We start from the raw sequence: 16889 nt of genomic DNA on the forward strand, positions 1-16889 counted from the left end.
ACAGAGTGAAGAAGACACCTGTGGAAAGAAAGATGCTGCTCAGCCATTGCTGAGGATAAGCTAGGAAGAGCTGCAGAGCTCAGCCAGCCATGTGGCAGGGGCTTCTGCCCTTCCCTAAGCTGTGTGCAGTCCCAGGAGGGAAGGAGTGAAGTGTCTGTTGGCCTTTCTGCCTCTGCACCACTGACTTCCCAGGTGCTGCCTGCCACCACTTGCAGCATAAGTCAGAAATAGGGGCAATATCTGCAGCTCTTTACTAGCCCTTCAAAAGCACCAGGTACCACATAGACACTTTGTGAAGAGAATTACTTCTGATGGCCCCTGACCTCCTCCTTCAGGAGTATTGGACTGATGCTGCTCTCATTGGAGTTGGTTCTGATGTTGATGGGCTCTAGTGGCTACCTGGGGAAGTTCCATTTCTCACTGGTGTACACCACCTGCTTCTTGTGGATTGGTCTGGGAAATACTGGATGGTAGCATACCCCTGAATCTTGATAGAGGCAAAGGGCTTGTCTGTGCTGAGGTCATTTACACATGTGTGCTGGTGCTTCAGCCCCATAAAGCCAACTCTGCAGGTCCAGATGATGAGATTTGTGCTGGATAGTGGTACTGGTACAATACAAAGATGCGGTAGAAGCAGACATTCCCTGAAAGTGATTCATGCAAATCAGGAGACTGCTAAAAGGTTTCTGTCCCTGACTAAAAAGCTTCTGTCCCTGTTTCCCCTCCTCAGATTTGTATTGCACATTAGAGGTGGATTCCTTTGGGTATTTCGTGAACAAGGCTAAAACCAGAGTGTACAGAGACACCACAGAGCCCAACTGGAATGAGGTAGGCTGGATTGTTCTCACTGTGACTTCTTCCTTCTTCCAAGCATCAGTGCAGGAAGGGCAGAAACCCCACCAATGGGAGAACTTGCTGCATGCTCAAGCACTTCTGCTTCATCTGCTGCCTCTCAGCAAGCTCTTGTGTGCCAGATTCATTTGGCTGTTAGGACTTGCAGAAGATGTTCTCTTGGATCTGCTGTAGTGAAACTTTTCAGCACAAACAAAGTCTTGTCCAGCATTTCAGCATTCAGCCAGAGGCATGTGTGGTTGCTTGGTGTAAGGCACAAGTGAACATGTGTTGAAGGAGGTGGCTTTATTTATTGTGAGGGAGAAGAATTAGCTGCAGACATTTTGCCTGTTTACAGCCAATTAAGTCCTGTTGGAAAGGAAAATTTCAGTACAAGGAAGGTGAGTGAGTTTGTTGTGCTGAAAATCAGTGAAGCCAGACTAAGGAATCAAGGATCTTAATCTCTGATTTGCACAAAATACAATCTGAGTTTGTTTTGAGACCAGCTTCATTAGGGAGGAGGCTTGGGCCAGTCCTTAAGTGCTCCTTCCAGATGAGTTTTAAGGAGACCATACTGATTATTAAGAGCCCAGTGTCCTGCTGTGAGGTGTTCATGGCTCTGCTTTTCCTGGTGCCCTGCAGGAGTTTGAGATTGAGCTGGAAGGTTCACAGACCCTGCGGATCCTTTGCTATGAGAAGTGCTACAACAAAACCAAGCTGACCAAAGAGGATGGCGAGAGCAGCGACCGCATCATGGGCAAAGGGCAGATCCAGGTGAGGCTGAGCTCCACTCACTGCTGTTGCCCTCGCTGCAAAACACAACAGGGTCCTGAGCTGCACCAGGGAGGCTTTTTCTGTCTTCTGATTGTCTCAGCATTAGAGATTTTTTTTCCCAGCCATTGAGGTGTACACAGTGTGGTTCAGGGGCAGGAAGTCAGCAGCTTTATTTTTCCCTCTTGTCTTGTCCCCTGTGCCTGCCTCAGTCCCCTGCTGGATGCTTTGTCATGAAAATTTGTGTTGATCCCTGATTTGCCTGTTAACTTCAAAACTTGTGCACAGCAGGCAGGAATGGCACTGTCACCAAGCCCTGGGCACTGGTGAGGACACTCCCTTTGTGACAAAAGAGGAAGCAGTGAATATGCTGTCCCCACTATAGGTCACCTGGAAGAAATGCTGCCTTCTCTATGTGTTGGAAGGTGACTGACTTGACAGCAAGGCCTTGGAGGACAGGCTTATTGTCCTGCTAACTGCCATGGCCAGAATATATAATGACCGTGACAGCAGGCTGCATCTCAGAAGGATTTCCACTGCTGAGCGTCAGCACAGGACACTTTGTAATCCAAGAGGGGAGGTGATGAGGTGATTGTAGATGGATGCTGCTCTTGGGGAGCTGCTGCAGGATAAAGCACTGAAGCTTCAGGCAGGAGAAATCAGGCCGTCAGTGGAGAGTGACATGCAGAACAGATGTTCACTCTCATCTTCCAGTTTGTTGCACTGTCTGTCCACAGCTTCAGGAGGATGTTTAAATGCTTGCTCTGAGGGCACATTCTTTGTGTTGGGCTGGCTGCTGTACAGTGCAGAGGCCCTGCCAGATACCCATTTTCTTTCTGCCACACTGAAAAATGCCACCAGTTCTCCCCCATTTGCATTTGAGTCTTCATCACTGCATGGATGACAGCTTTCTCCAACATTTGAGTGGTGGTCACACAGGCCAAGGCCATTTCAGGATCAGCTCTGATTGAGGACAGCCTGCAAGATCATATCTCACCTCTGCTCTGGAAGGGTTCATTGTCTAAAGGAGTTTTATTAGGCCTGTTCCTGTCCCTCTATCCTTGCAGCCCCAAGGCAGCCCTGCTGTTTTCAGGGGAAGCTTTTGTTCCCAGACATGTAGTGGGTGCTCAAAAGAACGTTTGTGTACAGATCAATCAGTGCCAGCACCAGGTTGCTCCTATCTGTGTCACTCCTGCTAACCAGAAATCTGTATGGCCCTTCTGCTAACAAAAGCTCGTTTGCCATGGAGCTGAGCAACTACAAAAGAGCAGGTTTTCAGCCCTGAAATGCCCTGCAGATTCATGAGCTCATAATGGAGAAGCCTGAAATCACTGACCCTCTACATTCTTCAAATATTTTACACAGAATGATTTAGAAAATTAATAACCTCTTTGAAACTTTTTCCCCCCACAGGTGGGCATTTTTATGCAGAGCAGTTGTACATTGTGCTAAAAACATTTTATTCTTAAGTCTGAAACTAAAAACATTCTTTGGTGACACTTGAATATTAATTCCATCTTGATTCTTTTAGAGAAACTGAAACAATGGGAAGTAAAAAAAAAACCAAAACAACGAAATGCAGAACAAAATAAAACCCAGGATAAAACAAAAAATGGTTTTGATCATAGAATCCTAGAAAGGCTCAGGTTAGAAGGGAGCTCAGAGCTCATCTACTCCCACCTCTCTGCCATGGGCAGGGACACCTCTCAACTAGAATCAGCTGCTCAAGGCCTCATCCAACCTGGTCTTGAACACCCCCAGGGAAGAGGCATCCACAACCTCCCTGAGCAGCCTATTCCAGAGTCTCACCACCCTTGTACTGAAGAAGGTCTTCCTAAGCTCCAGTCTAACCCTGCTCTCCCTCAGCCTCAAACCATTCCCCCTTGTCCTGTCTCTAGTAACCCTCATGAAAAGTCTTTCTGCAGCCTTCCTGCAGGATCCCTTCAGGTACTGGAAGGGAGCTCTAAGGTCCCCCTGTAGTCTTCTCCTCTCCAGGCTGCACAACCCCAGCTCCCTCAGTCTGCCTCACAGCAGAGGTGCACCAGCTTGTGGATCAGCCAAAGCCTCTCTTGTGCACAGGCAAGATCTGTCAGGTTGGATGAATGCTTTTTTTCCCCCTAAGCTCCCTTTAGTTAAAACCTGTGGCACCATCAGGAGTCATGCCTGCATCCTCTTGCTGACTAAATTGGGGCTGTTTTAGTGCTGGCTCAGTGACAGTGTATTGTGAAGCCATGGATTATTGTAAACCTGCAGCTTCCCACTGCTGGGATTTCTGACTTATCACATTTGCTGAGCTGCAGTGACGGAGACAATGCAGTGAGGAGCCAGGGCTGGGTTGGCTGTGAAATGTTTATTAAATCTCTGTTACATAATGGCACTGGAGGAAGGAAGACTGGAAATTAATCCATGTAGTTAGGAGCTTCCAGGAATGGGCAGCGATTTTAATAACTCCTATTGCTCATATTTTCTTTCCTATGGAATATTTTACCTGTTCTTATAGCCAGAAGCAAGAGCTTTGTTTCTTGCCAGCCTGCAAGTTTAACCCTGAAAAATAACCCCACAAGGTTTTAATTCAGGAGAACCTCCTGCGAGTGCAGACATGAAGGCTTCCTCAGACAATTCCTGGGTATACTGTGAAACTGAAATTGCTATGGAGGAAGAGGTAGACATCATCTTACAGGAGGCTAATGTTCAGTTGTTAAGCATCACAAAACTAAGTTGCAGTTGTAAGCATCAACTCCTCTCGTGTTTTTCTGGGGGTTTTGATTTCCATTGTTATTTTATAGTCCCTTTAGCTCTTTGGATTTAGCTCTTCATGTGGCAGGCTCATCCCTGTGTTTTGAGTGGAGCAGCCTTTTGTTTGGTCTTCACTCTGCACCTAAGTGGGCACATATGTTAGCAGCATTGGCCACTGCCCTGGGAGCAGACTGCATGAGTAAACTGAGACTGCATCCTGTGATCCATCTTCTCCACTTGCTGCCTCCCAGAAATGCTGCTTCCTTTGGTGTTTATTTTTTTTCTGCATGATCAGATCAGGCAAACCATTTCCTCCTCACAGCAGTGCTGGAAAACCATAGAGGATGTGACCTTAGATCAGTCCTTGCGTGGTAGCAGCACCACCACTGTTCTGCTGTTGCCATGCAAAACAATCACTCTTATCTGCTTAATTATCTGGGGTGTCTCCTAGCAGTGCACATTGCTAGGTCAGACATCCAGACTGTTTTCCATGTAAACCAGATTGTCACATGCTGTACCTCCCAAGTGTCAGCTCAGAAAACCTTTTCCACACGAGTTCATTGACCAGTCTGCTCCTGCAGAACAGTGTCCCAGCCATGCAGACAGGGTGGGAATGGAGAAGGCACCAGGTCCTGTCTGAAGGGTGATGGAAGGAAGGATGAATGTGTCAGTGGGGAGCTCTGAGGAGAATGGGGTTATGGCTGGACTGGGAGTCTCCAGCAGCAGTAAGGCCTTGACAATGTGTCTGTCACATCAGTTACAAATAAAAATTGATGGAGTGGAAAGTTGCCAGGGAGATTTAGTGAAGGCAGGAAGCAATGGGAATAAATAACATAAAACACAGAAACCTTAAGATTGCTCCAGTCCTGGCTCCCAGGCATTTCATTTCCACTGATGCTGCTTTGTTTTTTCCTCTTTCTGGATGTTTTGTTTTCTGGGGAAGAAAATGAAAACCCTCAAGCTCTCTGTGGTGGTTCCCTAAGGCTGAACACAGACAATGCTTTTCCTGATGTTTGGATTGCATTTGCTACTGAGCAGCATCCTCAGATCACCTTTCTCCCAAGTCCTCACCACTCTGTGCTCTGCACACTCAGGCTCTGCTGACTGCTGCACACTAATTGTCTGTCTTAATTCAGTGCTAACCTGCTATGGGGGCCAGAAACTTGTGCTCAGAAATCCCTGTGGTGCTTAGCTGCTTTGTTCTGTTGTGCTTTGTGCAGCATACAGAGGCATTTACTTCGTTAGGTTTGGGGCTGCAGCTTGTAACTTCAGATGCCAAAGAAGAGGGCACAAGGGGACTGGAGGTGGTGGGGGTGTAAAGACAAACCAGTTTGTTTGCATTTTTAACTGTGCAGCGTGCACTTCCGGTGGGGCCTGTACAAACAAGCCCAGGAGATGCAGTCCTTTCAATAGGTCTGTACTGTTTGCATAGGCCATGGAAAAAACAGTTTTTTCACAGGTCCAGTGGAGATGGGACAGGTCCTTTTGTCACTTCAATCAAGCTATCATCTAAAGGACATGCTCAGAGAGACAGTCAATTCCACTGTCAGAAGCAGCCCTTGCCCAGTACCCCCTGCCTGAGCTGCCCAAGTGAGCCCTCTGTGCTCACTCGCTCACTCCAAGCAGCCTCCTCTTGGCACCCACTCTGCAGACTGCAATTCTTCTGCTCATTGTTCCTTCTGTTGGGTCACTCATCTCCAAATCAGGCCAGAAGACCGCACGACCCCATTTGTCACAGGCCCTCTCTGTGCTGCAGCACCACACTCACTAACTCTGTCTTCAGTCTGCTTTGTAACCTGTCTGCTCCAGCTGCCTTTCCCTGTGTGGCTCTTGGTGGCCTTAGAAGGTCAGTCAGCTGCAGGGCCCAGGGCTGGAAGTGACATTTTTGGTTTCTTCCTGACTCTGTTATTTCTTACTGTGACTTTATCAGACTGTTAAACCTGATCTTTGTCTCACTCAGTGTTGCTGAGAGCTTATTCAAGCTTTGCTCTTTTATTAGCTTCCCTCATTTTGCTTTGTTAGTGAAAAGTCACCTGGGGGGGATTTTAGTGTTTTAATTGCTGTTGTTACTGTCAGTGATTTATGCAGGGTTGGCCAGGGTCAGGCAGGCTTACTCCCCAGTGCCTGTTCTCCCCAGCTGTCTCCATACAATACAAGCTGTTCTCCAGCAGAGTCAAACAGCAGGTGGGGAGTGTGAGGGTCCTGCCAGCCCTGCAACAGGAGTGCAGAGCTAAAGGAGCAAGAGGTAGCAGCACGTACATGCTCAGCTCCAGGAGTTACCCAGCAAGGAAGAGTCTCTGTGAGCCTTCAGCTCCAGCACGCTGCTTCTGCTAGTCCTTTGCTGCCCTGTGATATTCAGTCTTGAGACAGAGCAGGACTTGGGCTCAGTGTTTAGCATCTGTTGACTTGCTTTCAGTTGGTACAGTGGCAGGAACTCCCTGCTCATCACTGAGTCATACCCTGTAATACCTGTTAGCGCAAATCAACTGGACCTGGACCCTGCTACACTCTTCCTTTAGCTTTTTTGGCAAATATTCAAAACTTTCTTTCCCTTTCAGTCTTAGGCAGTCTCTCCCTGCTATAAATAATACACTTGCAGTGACTCCATTCTAAAAAGCATATGGAAAACTGCTGGAAAGCTGGAGAATGGGCTGTGTCTGTGTCCATCAAAAGGGCCCTCTGGGCAGCTTCACCAGACAACTGCCTAGGCAGCTGGAGTCCAGGCTTTCAGGAATGCTGAGCATGGCTGCTCTTCATAGGAAACCGGACACTTCAGGACTGGTTTCCTCTTGATTCTGGGAAAGAATGCAGTTGTTGAAAGGAACCAAACTTCAGCACGGAAACTGAGGGAAGAGCAGCTTAGGTCCTGGCCAACTTGAGGAGCCTTGGCCAGCCACACAGGCGGGGGCGGATCTGTTCCGCCAGCCTTATAAGCAAAGCCTCTTGGCAAGCAGTGCAGCACTGGGGCTGCTGGAGCACCACACTAAGTGCTGCTGCCTGCTGGCCTCCTTTCTGCAGTCCCACAATGTGGGAGCTGCTGGTTACTGACTGTTCCGTACAAGGGGTCTTCAGGAGTTTCTGCCAGAGCTGCACCTGCAGGCACCGGTCCAGGGTGCCGGGGAAGGCTGCGAGCACCGGCGGCATCCCACTGTGGGCTCACGTCCGCAACAGAGTGCGCAGGGATAAGGTTGGGCCTCACTCTGCTGCTGCTTGGGCTCTCTGCAGCCCCAGCAAATGGGGAGGAATTGTTCTCTCTGCTCGCTGTCTTTCCTGGGGAGTGAGGAAGGGCATGGGGAGACTGGACTCTGTAGCTGTCAGCAGCATCGGGTTGGTTTGTGGATGATCTAGCAGCGGGAGCACGGTTGCCTCTGAGAACCCCCTGGAACATGCTGCAGCTGCTGGCTTTCAGCATTTCCCTCTGCTTTTGCGTGGGGTTCTGTGTGGGGAGGAGTTGTGCTGCAGAAATAGCTCCAGTTGCTGACTGTCCTTCTGTTAGCTGAGGACAGTAAACTCAAAGCACGGTTTAGAGCAGGTGCCTCCTGCTCTGGCTGCATTGGTGCTCTAGAGCAAAGTGTTTCCCAGACGTCTCAGGGGACACTGAACTCTGCTGGCTTTGGCTGATTCTGCTTTACTGATAGAAGTCCCCTTGCTGACAGCTCTTTTTCTCTCTTCTGCTCTCCAGCTTGAGCCGATTGCCACTCTTGAGCAGTTCAGATGTGTTTGGGCTCTCCCAGGCAGTATTGGAATTGCTGGGTGATGTTTGAGTACTAGAGTCAGCTGCTCCTCAGCCTCACAACTGAGCACTCAAAAGTCACCAAGCAACACTGAAAACAGGAGACCAGGGCCTTGCTTCAGAGCTTGTGTCTGCGTAATGGATTCCTGCAAAAGCAGAGCCAGGTGTTCTTCCTGCTCAAGCTGAAGTGAAAAGGAATAGGCAGGTTGAAGTAGAGTCAACTTCCCCTGGTTTCTGGGCCCCTTTTCTCCATTTCTGTCTGTCAGATCAGTACAGAGGATTGGTTTGTGGAAAGTTGCTTGTCTCTCTCATCTGTCTGTCTCACATTTCTCCTCCTTGATCTTACTGTTAGGGTCATTATATCTTTTGAATTCAGTGGAACAGTCTTCCTTGTAAGCCATTAACTTTATAGCCAAGAGCTATGAAGTTCTCCATCCTGGCTTTTTATTTCAGTGCTTTCCCCTCACCCAACCTCACCTGTCTCTATAGAACTGCCCAGGTAGGCAGTGTCCTCTCTTTCAAATCAGAGGTACAGCAAAGGTCTCTCCTTGTTTTCTGACTGCTAGACCTGTGAGGTGGGACATTTTGGCTCTCTTAAGGTGCCTATTATGCTACAGCACTGAGTGCAGTCTCACTTCTGTGAAAGCTGAGGCTATTAGCTTTCAGACGTTAGTTTTGCTCACTGGGGCTGCCCTTGCTGTTGAGCAGCCCCTGCACACCTTGTGCTGCACTCCCCCAGCAGCTCTGCCCAGGGAACTGCACACTGAATGTCCCTTTCCTGAAACCTGGGAAGCCTTGCAGTGCGTGTTCCCATGGAAAAGAAATAACATGTTGGAAGTGGTAGTGCTCTGCTCACTTGCCAAAGCATTCCAGCCTAGCTGATTTCTCTGGAGTCTGTTCCTAGCTCATGGATAACTTCCATGTTTTCCAGCTGGACCCACAGGTGCTGCAGGACAAGGACTGGCAGCGCACGGTCATCTCCATGAATGGGGTAAGCCCAGAAAGCAGAAGTCAGCACTGTCCCTCTTCTGTGATGCAGTTCTTTGCTGTCTGTGCTGTCTTTGCAGCACAGACAGAAGGCTGAAGAGTAACAGCTGCTGTCTCCTGCTCAGGTTGAAGTGAAGCTGTCAGTGAAGTTCACCAGCCGGGAGTTCAGCCTCAAGAGGATGCCATCGCGGAAGCAGACCGGGGTCTTCGGGGTCAAGATTGCTATTGTCACCAAGTGAGCTGCTGGGCCATCTTCCTCCCTATTGCTTTGTAACCAACTGGCCAGTGTGGTGCACGTGTCCTCACCACACTGAGGGGTCTGTCAGTCCCATGTACATGTGGCTGCAGAAGGGAATTGCTGGACATCCTCTGAGCTTCATTTTTAACAGGGGAATAAATCAGTGTGCAGCCAGGCTTCAAAACCTAGGGTGTTTACTCACACACATCACTCTGCTGAGGGCAGGAAGCACCCCTTGCCCCTTTACTCTGTAGTTAGAGGACTTGGTCACAAATTTCCAGAGTCACTGAACACTGAGACTTCCTTTCTATAATCAAAAATGTTCCACTTCTGTGGATCCTGTTATATTATTTTAACCCCTGATCTTTTGTCATGAGTCGTTTGCCAGAAGAAACCTGTTTGTTCTGTTACAGTTTGGGAAGTGTGGCATTTCCTCCCTGTGGAACTGCATTAATCAGAAAGGAACAGTGTTGCTATATATCCAAGGACTGCTTGGGAATCCTCTGATTACCTGTGCAGAGTCGCACTCTAGGGGCATTGGGACCAGGCCAGAAACCCAAGGGCTCAGGGTAGATTCAGCACAGCCAAAGCCAGGCTGAGAGTCAGAAAACTCTCTTCAGTGTTAAAGGGAGTTCTTCATCTCAGGCTTGAGTGCCTGCTCAGACTTTTCTGCCACCCCATTTTCCAGATGGGGTGTTCTGAGGCAGCCTAGCTGGGGTAACCAGCACTGGGGGCCTGGGTTGTCCTGAGCTCTGTTCTCTGGCTTTTCAGGAGAGAGAGGTCCAAGGTGCCCTACATAGTGCGGCAGTGCGTGGAGGAGATCGAGCGGCGGGGTATGGAGGAGGTGGGCATCTACCGCGTCTCAGGGGTTGCGACCGATATCCAGGCTCTGAAAGCTGCCTTTGATGTCAGTAAGTATTTGTGTCTGCTGTCTCTGCACCCTGAGAACCTGCACAAACTCTGTGCCAGCTGCCATGCTAGTTTAATCTCATGGGCCCCAAGAAGCATTAGGAGACAGAGATGCTTGCACAAAGAGAATTGTTTCAACCCTGGCTGTGTGTTTGGTGAATGTTCCTCAGCTGCAGACATAACCCCAGACACAGAGCGGGCTGGATCCTGCTGCCAAACCACACACTTCCCAGCAGGCAGGAGGGGCTGGCTTTGCTTGCCTTGGCACCCCAGGAAATGGCAGGCACCTTCCTCAGGGGAAGCTGCAGCAATCAGAAGTCATAATTTCCTCACTGATGTGAGGCCTCTAAATTAATAGAAGTCCTTGGAATTAAGTGTGTTTTGCAAAAGGAAGCCAGAAAAAAGGGTGACTAGGGAGGGAGTTTGTGAAAGTGGAGCGGGTGGTCAGGGCTCCTGGGTGTTCTTCCTAACTTTGTCTAGACTGACGTGTGTGGACTGTCCGAGCAGGTGGTTCTAACCAACCTTTGTAAAGCTTCCTTCGTTTTTTGGGCAGAAGAGGGCTCCTTACTGTGCTGCATGCAAAAAAATGGCATGCATGTCCCAAAAGGCACCAAGATCAGGCAGAGGACACCCCCACATTACTGAGGTACAAAAAGTGAAATTCTGCCCTATTTCCAGCCTCCAGTTGGTTGACCAAGGACATCTTGGTTGACACTGAGGCCTGTGCTGAGCGCCCAGATTCACCTTTCCTGGACTTTTCTGCACTTGCTTTGGAATTTCTTCCTTCTTATATTTTCACTGTCCCTAAGCTGCCAGCACCAGATGTTTGAATCCTCGGCAGGGCAAGTGAGAGTGTTTCACATTTTTAATAACAAGTTTTATGTTAGATGCTGTTTTCTCCTGAGCTTTCTGAAAGCAGTGCTGACTCTGCTGGCTGGCCTGTTTGGGTTAGGGAAAGGGGGTGGCTTTGCTGTTCTTAATGCTAACAAAACTGAAATGCGAGCCTGAATTGCCTGTGTGCTTTAGCTACACTCAGAGGGGAGTCAGACAGCCTCAGAGGCTCTTGTTCTAAGCTGTTTGAAGCAGGGAGTTGGAGTAAGAACTTGTCTCTAATAGAGGGTGGAATATAGTCAAGCAAGGCTCATTCCAGGTTAGGCTGAGGTTGCTGGCACAGCAGAACCAACCCTGGGCAATGTGAGGTCCCCTCCACTTGATATAAAGCTCTGAGCTGTTTGCAGTCATTTGTGCAGCAGCTCTCAGTTGTCAGAGGGTAGCTCATTTAGTCTGGAGAAGTTTAAACAGGAAAGCTCTCAGCTGCTTGGGCAAAGGCAAAGGATAAACAAAGAACCAAAGGAAGAAGAATGACCACAAGGCCAGCATCTCCTTTACTCTGCCTACCCTCCGCGCTCTTTCAGACAACAAAGATGTGTCGGTGATGATGAGCGAGATGGACGTCAATGCCATCGCTGGCACCCTCAAGCTCTACTTCCGGGAGCTGCCCGAGCCCCTCTTCACAGACGAGCTGTACCCCAACTTTGCTGAGGGCATTGGTGAGTAGCAGTAGAAATGACCTTTCCTGACTGAAACCCTTCTGTAGGAGGCTGCCCCTGGAGCAGTACAAAGCCTTGTTTATGGCGTTGGACGGAAGCCTGGAACAAGCTGTTAGGGAAGTGCTCAGAAATGGGCTTTGGGATGACATCTGCTGTGAGCTCGAGTTGCTTTGCTTTTCTGTACACTAAAAATGTGCAAGTTTCTGAAGGGTGGGTGACAGCCTCCTTGTGGGGCCATGCCTGCTGTTTGACCCATGCAGCCCGCCAGGAAAGCCCTCCTGGGGGTGTGGGGTTATCTTGGTGCAGGGGAAAAACATCCTATTGGTTGAAAGTCTGACAGCACTTGAACTGCTGGAGAGAAAAGGATTCTCTACATATCTGTGAAATTAAGAGATCCTGCAGGGTACTGATGTGGTCTGACCCTCCAGCCTGTGATGTATCACAGCCTGCTCAGCAGCATCTCTGCTGTTTTGGGAAATGCTGCACTCAGATTCTTGTTCCCTGCCTGTGGTGATGCTTTGTTATTTTCTGCCTTGCAGCACTTTCAGATCCTGTTGCGAAGGAGAGCTGCATGTTGAATCTCTTGTTATCACTTCCGGAACCCAACCTTGTGACATTCCTTTTCCTTTTGGACCATTTAAAAAGGTAACAAGGCTGCACTAGACAGGGGTTGGGTCTGTAAAGCATTGTGCTTTTTCAAAGTAGAGCCTTTCCCTCGGCTTTCTGTTGAGTCACACAGCTTCAGAAGCATTTGCTGCTGTGAGTGTTCATCAGATAACTGTTCCCTCATCCTCACTCAGTGAGGCTCTAAATCCTGAATTTCATTCCCACTCATACTGAAAGGATAAGAACTGGGTCAAAAGGGGTAACAAAAGTCCTGTGACTTATGTAGGACAAATGCAAATTCCTGCTGCAAGATCACCGCAAAGCCGCACCTGTATCTAGACACAAAGGCCAGGTAAGGGTTTAGTATCAACTGTGCAGCTTTGGCTCAGGGCATGCAAGGCCTCTCAGGAGGTGCCTGCAATCTCACAGGATAGATTTGTTAAAACTGGAGCAGTTCTGCTAGCTGGGGTTGTCGGCTCCTTGTTTAGAGTGGGCTTTCTGATCCTGTGTCTGTGGAATACAGCTGCAGCTGGGAAGAAGCATTTCCATGTGTTTGATATGAGTGCAGGAAGCCTGAAACATGCCAAGTGTGATCATTGAGGTGGTTGGTATGTGCCAGGCACTGTCACTGGAGAGATGAAAGATGATCTTGTGACTGAGCTTCTGGATTCAAATCCAGGAGATGTGGCTTTTACTTATGTTTCTGCTACAGACTTTTCTACCCTTGGGTGAATTTCTTGACCTTTGTGCCTCAGTTTGTCATTTATAAAACTAAGGTGAAAAACTTTCCTTTATTTCAGTCTCTATTCTGCATTCCCAGATGGTGAGCAGCAGGCAAAACAAACAAAGCTGTTCCCAGCGTGCTCCCCAAGTTTCAGCCATGGGTGTAGAGTGCCTAGATACTGTGGCTGTATCAGACCAAGTTCTTTGAAGTTCACTTAGGGCCAGGTGGAGAAAGTGCTTGTTTGAGTGTATGTAAAACTTGTTCCAGAGGAGTCAGTGTGGTTTCTTACTGAAGGACACCTCCAGACCCAGGTGTTTATAAAGACCTACATTGTTCCTTGTTTCTTCTCCCAGGGTTGCTGAAAGGGAAAGCATTAACAAGATGTCCCTGCACAATCTGGCAACTGTCTTTGGACCAACGCTGCTCAGACCTTCAGAGAAAGACAGCAAAATCCCTGCCAACCCCACCCAGCCTATCACAATGACTGACAGCTGGTCACTAGAAGTCATGTCCCAGGTAAAATCCTGAACGTGCTGCTGGAATCTTGGGAAGACAAGTGTGGGAAAGTGCAGTCCTCTAGCAAGGCCTGGTCCAGCCACCCTGCTGTATCCTCATGACAGTGATTCTGAGGAGCACAGACAACTGGCCACCCTTACACAGATGCTTTAGACTCTGCAGATCTGTGTCTGCAGGCAGTTCAGGGCTTGCAGTTCAGCTCCTTGTTTAGAGTGGGCTTTCTGATCTTGTGTCTGTGGAATACAGCTGCAGCTGGGAAGAAGCATTTCCATGTGTTTGATATGAGTGCAGGAAGCCTGAAACATGCTGAGTGTGATCATTGAGGTGGTTTGTATATGCCAGGCACTGTCACTGGAGAGATGAAAGATGATGTGACTGAGCTTCTGGATTCAGATCCAGGAGATGTGGAGATTGCATCTGCAGGACTCCAGCTTCTTGTGAAGACCTGTCACACAGAGTCTTGTTTGTACCCTGTCTAGGCAGCTTGAGGCCTGCTCCCCTGGGGTTAAAGGACCTCACAGTGATGCTCCTTTCAGCACTTAAATCACCTTCACTGATGTACAGTGAAATTCTGTGCTAAATTCACATTTCTTTGGCCACTGCTGCCTTTCATACCCTGGAGGCTGGAAAAGGCGTCTCTGAGGCAGCACAAGCTGCCATATTCCTGCTGTTATACACAGCATTAAACCAAATCCACGACTGAAGGGGATTCCTGTGTGGAGAGAGCCCTGGGCTCTCCGGTAGCCACGGTGAGAAAGAACCAAGAGAGCTTTATTGTTACCTCTTTCTTTCTCTTCCCAGGTTCAAGTTCTTCTGTACTTCCTGCAGCTAGAGACTATCCCTACCCCAGACAGCAAGAGGCAAAGCATTCTCTTTTCCACAGAGGTGTAGGTGCCTGCGGTGCCAACAGGACACAACAAACTGCTCTTGGCATAGATCTGCCACACCTGAGAAAAAGACAGCTGGGTTTATGCAGACATTTCTGGCCTGCTCCTGTCCTGGGGATTGAAGGCCTGCAGCGTTTCTGCTGTGTGCTAACCAGAGACGAGCTGAAGAGCAAGGAGAGAAACCTCCACTCTTGATTGGCAGGACCAGAGCCAAGCTGGAGATGGAGTTGTGCAGAGTCTCTGCTAGAAGGAGCAACAGACACTTGAACAAATGCACCACAGACAGTGGCTGTTACTGTTGGGAGGGGACTGAAGGTATTCCTCATTTTATGGATTTAATTTATCATAAAGAAGCTTCCAGATTTCTACTGCACCACTTGCTAGGATGCCCCTCTTTGGGCACCGGGGAAAGGATAGCTCACAACTGTGTCTTTAATAACTGCTGTTTTTAAAGTACTGTTCTAGGCCACAACAATAGCAATGCTTTGCAAAAGGAGAGAAAAAGGGAAGGGTCTGGCATCTTAAGATTCCCTCCTCAGAAATCCAAGTCTTGATTAAACAGGATTCTAAAGAAAGGGAACAGTTTTGCATACAGCTAGAACTGTTGATTTCTTTGGGGGTTTTGTTGGTTTGGGGTTTTGTTGCTGTTTTGGGGTTTTTTTGGTCTCACCCACCCCTTCCTTTGCGAACATTTATCCAGCTATAGGGAAGGACATGTCCTCCTCTTGCCTATGCTGCACTTCTGAGGGGGCTTGGGGAGCCAGGCCCGGTGATGCTCCACTATAAACAAACACAGCAAACAAGAGAGGCAGGGGGCCTTGGAGTCAGTGGAGCTGTTTGTGGCTCTGCTGTTTGCATATGAAAGCAGGGGCAGCGTTAGCCAGGCAGGATTGCTGAATTTCTTTGACACCCCCCCCCCCCCCCCCAAACTTGATGCAAATGAACTGTTAGTTTCCAGCACTCCAAAGCTGTTATCAGTGCCAAAATAGCCGAGGCATTTGTGAACAGAAACAACCAATCAATGGTGGTTGGCTTGGCTGGCTGCTTCCTCCAGACTTTGATCAGAAGATTCTTTCTGTGATACTTGAATTTTTGGAGGCTTTGTTCATTGCTTCCACAAGAATTTTTCTGGTAGACACAAACATCTGGGTAATCTTTGTCAGAATGTACTTCATGGACAATCTGACGAGAAGAGTGCGTTGTGTACCCTGCAGGAATTCCAACCCTTTTGGGAAGCAGAGCAGTGAGGACATCTCTGAACGATCACTGGCAGCAGCACATGTCCAGCCAAATGCCAGCATGGTGTTTCTCTGCCTAGGCCAGTGAAAGCCACAGGGAATGACCCAGGCCTACAGCGCTGCAGGATTTGTCTAGGGAGTTGAAAGCATCATCTCATTGCTGGTACCCAGAGCAGAGTCTTCTGGCTGTGAAGCAGTTGTGCCAAACATCAGGGGTGGGATCAATTCCACTGTCATTAACTACTGCAGCCCCCCTTGCCTCCTGTGCAGTTGTGCAGCAGCCATTTAGTGGCATCCATCCATCACCATCCTGGTGACAGGACAAGTTCAGCCTGAAGACAAGGGAAGGAATCAGTGTGAAAAGGGGAGGTAGGGACAGACTTTGAGAGATGGGTAGAGTCTGGTTGTCATTTGAGGGGAAATACAGCAAGGAAAACAATGCCTGCTTTGCTGAATTTCATATTGCCAATGGGTGATCTTTAACCTCTCAATTAAAAAAGCACCAACAAAGGAGTCTTTAAACAAATGGAAAGGAAAAAAAAATTGGAAGTGGTATGGTTTTGTAGTCACTAATTCTGACTGCTGCATAATGTTAGAAATGACTGTACTGTGAAGTTGCAAATTCAGAAAACAAAAGCAATCTCCATTTCAATTTTGTGAGTATATCAATATTTTGCATGCTTTGTAAGGATTCTTATAGTAATTTAATATTGCTTAGTGTCCCTCCCTCCTTATGTCTGGGAGCAAACCTCTTTGTAATGTAATGTACAACTAGAAATTCCTTCTTTCTTCTCTGTATTTCACTACATTCCAACTTCTGAACCCGTGAAGGAGAAAAAGTGTTTATAGTAGGAGGTGCTTTTTTAAGGGAGGGAGAGAATGAAGGCAAGGAAACTTGAAAGCTGAAGATTTTGATATTGTTGTTTTGTTTCTTACTTTTTTGCCTTTCTGAAGGTAGTCACAATCTCGAAAATTACTGACTTCAGAAAAGTCCTGGGGAGCAGCACCCACACTCCCTGGGTTTGTTTCTGTGTTTGCTCTCATGTTCAGCCAGTGGCTCTGTAGCAGTCCTGTTGCTGCAGGCTGCACGCTGGCCCCTCTGCCCCTTTGGCATAGCTGAGGTAGGGGCACCACCAATGGCTTCGCATGGAAGGAAACCACCC

At 48.4% G+C, this 16889-nt stretch overlaps 1 protein-coding gene across 2 annotated transcripts in view; it reads left to right on the forward strand.

The window, feature by feature from the left end:
- Positions 1-14492, forward strand: part of BCR (BCR activator of RhoGEF and GTPase) — a 91718-nt gene extending 77226 nt beyond the window's left edge. For both annotated transcript variants that reach the window (XM_054392470.1, XM_054392471.1), the window contains exons 15-23: positions 731-828; positions 1474-1605; positions 9003-9062; positions 9184-9293; positions 10068-10207; positions 11621-11755; positions 12295-12400; positions 13439-13601; positions 14403-14492. In XM_054392470.1, coding sequence (XP_054248445.1) covers positions 731-828; positions 1474-1605; positions 9003-9062; positions 9184-9293; positions 10068-10207; positions 11621-11755; positions 12295-12400; positions 13439-13601; positions 14403-14492 — 1034 coding nt within the window. The remainder of the gene's footprint in view (positions 1-730; positions 829-1473; positions 1606-9002; positions 9063-9183; positions 9294-10067; positions 10208-11620; positions 11756-12294; positions 12401-13438; positions 13602-14402) is intronic.
- The last annotated feature ends 2397 nt before the right edge of the window (positions 14493-16889 follow it).

The sequence above is a fragment of the Indicator indicator genome, chromosome 26 (assembly GCF_027791375.1).
Source record: "Indicator indicator isolate 239-I01 chromosome 26, UM_Iind_1.1, whole genome shotgun sequence".
Lineage (NCBI taxonomy): Eukaryota > Metazoa > Chordata > Aves > Piciformes > Indicatoridae > Indicator > Indicator indicator.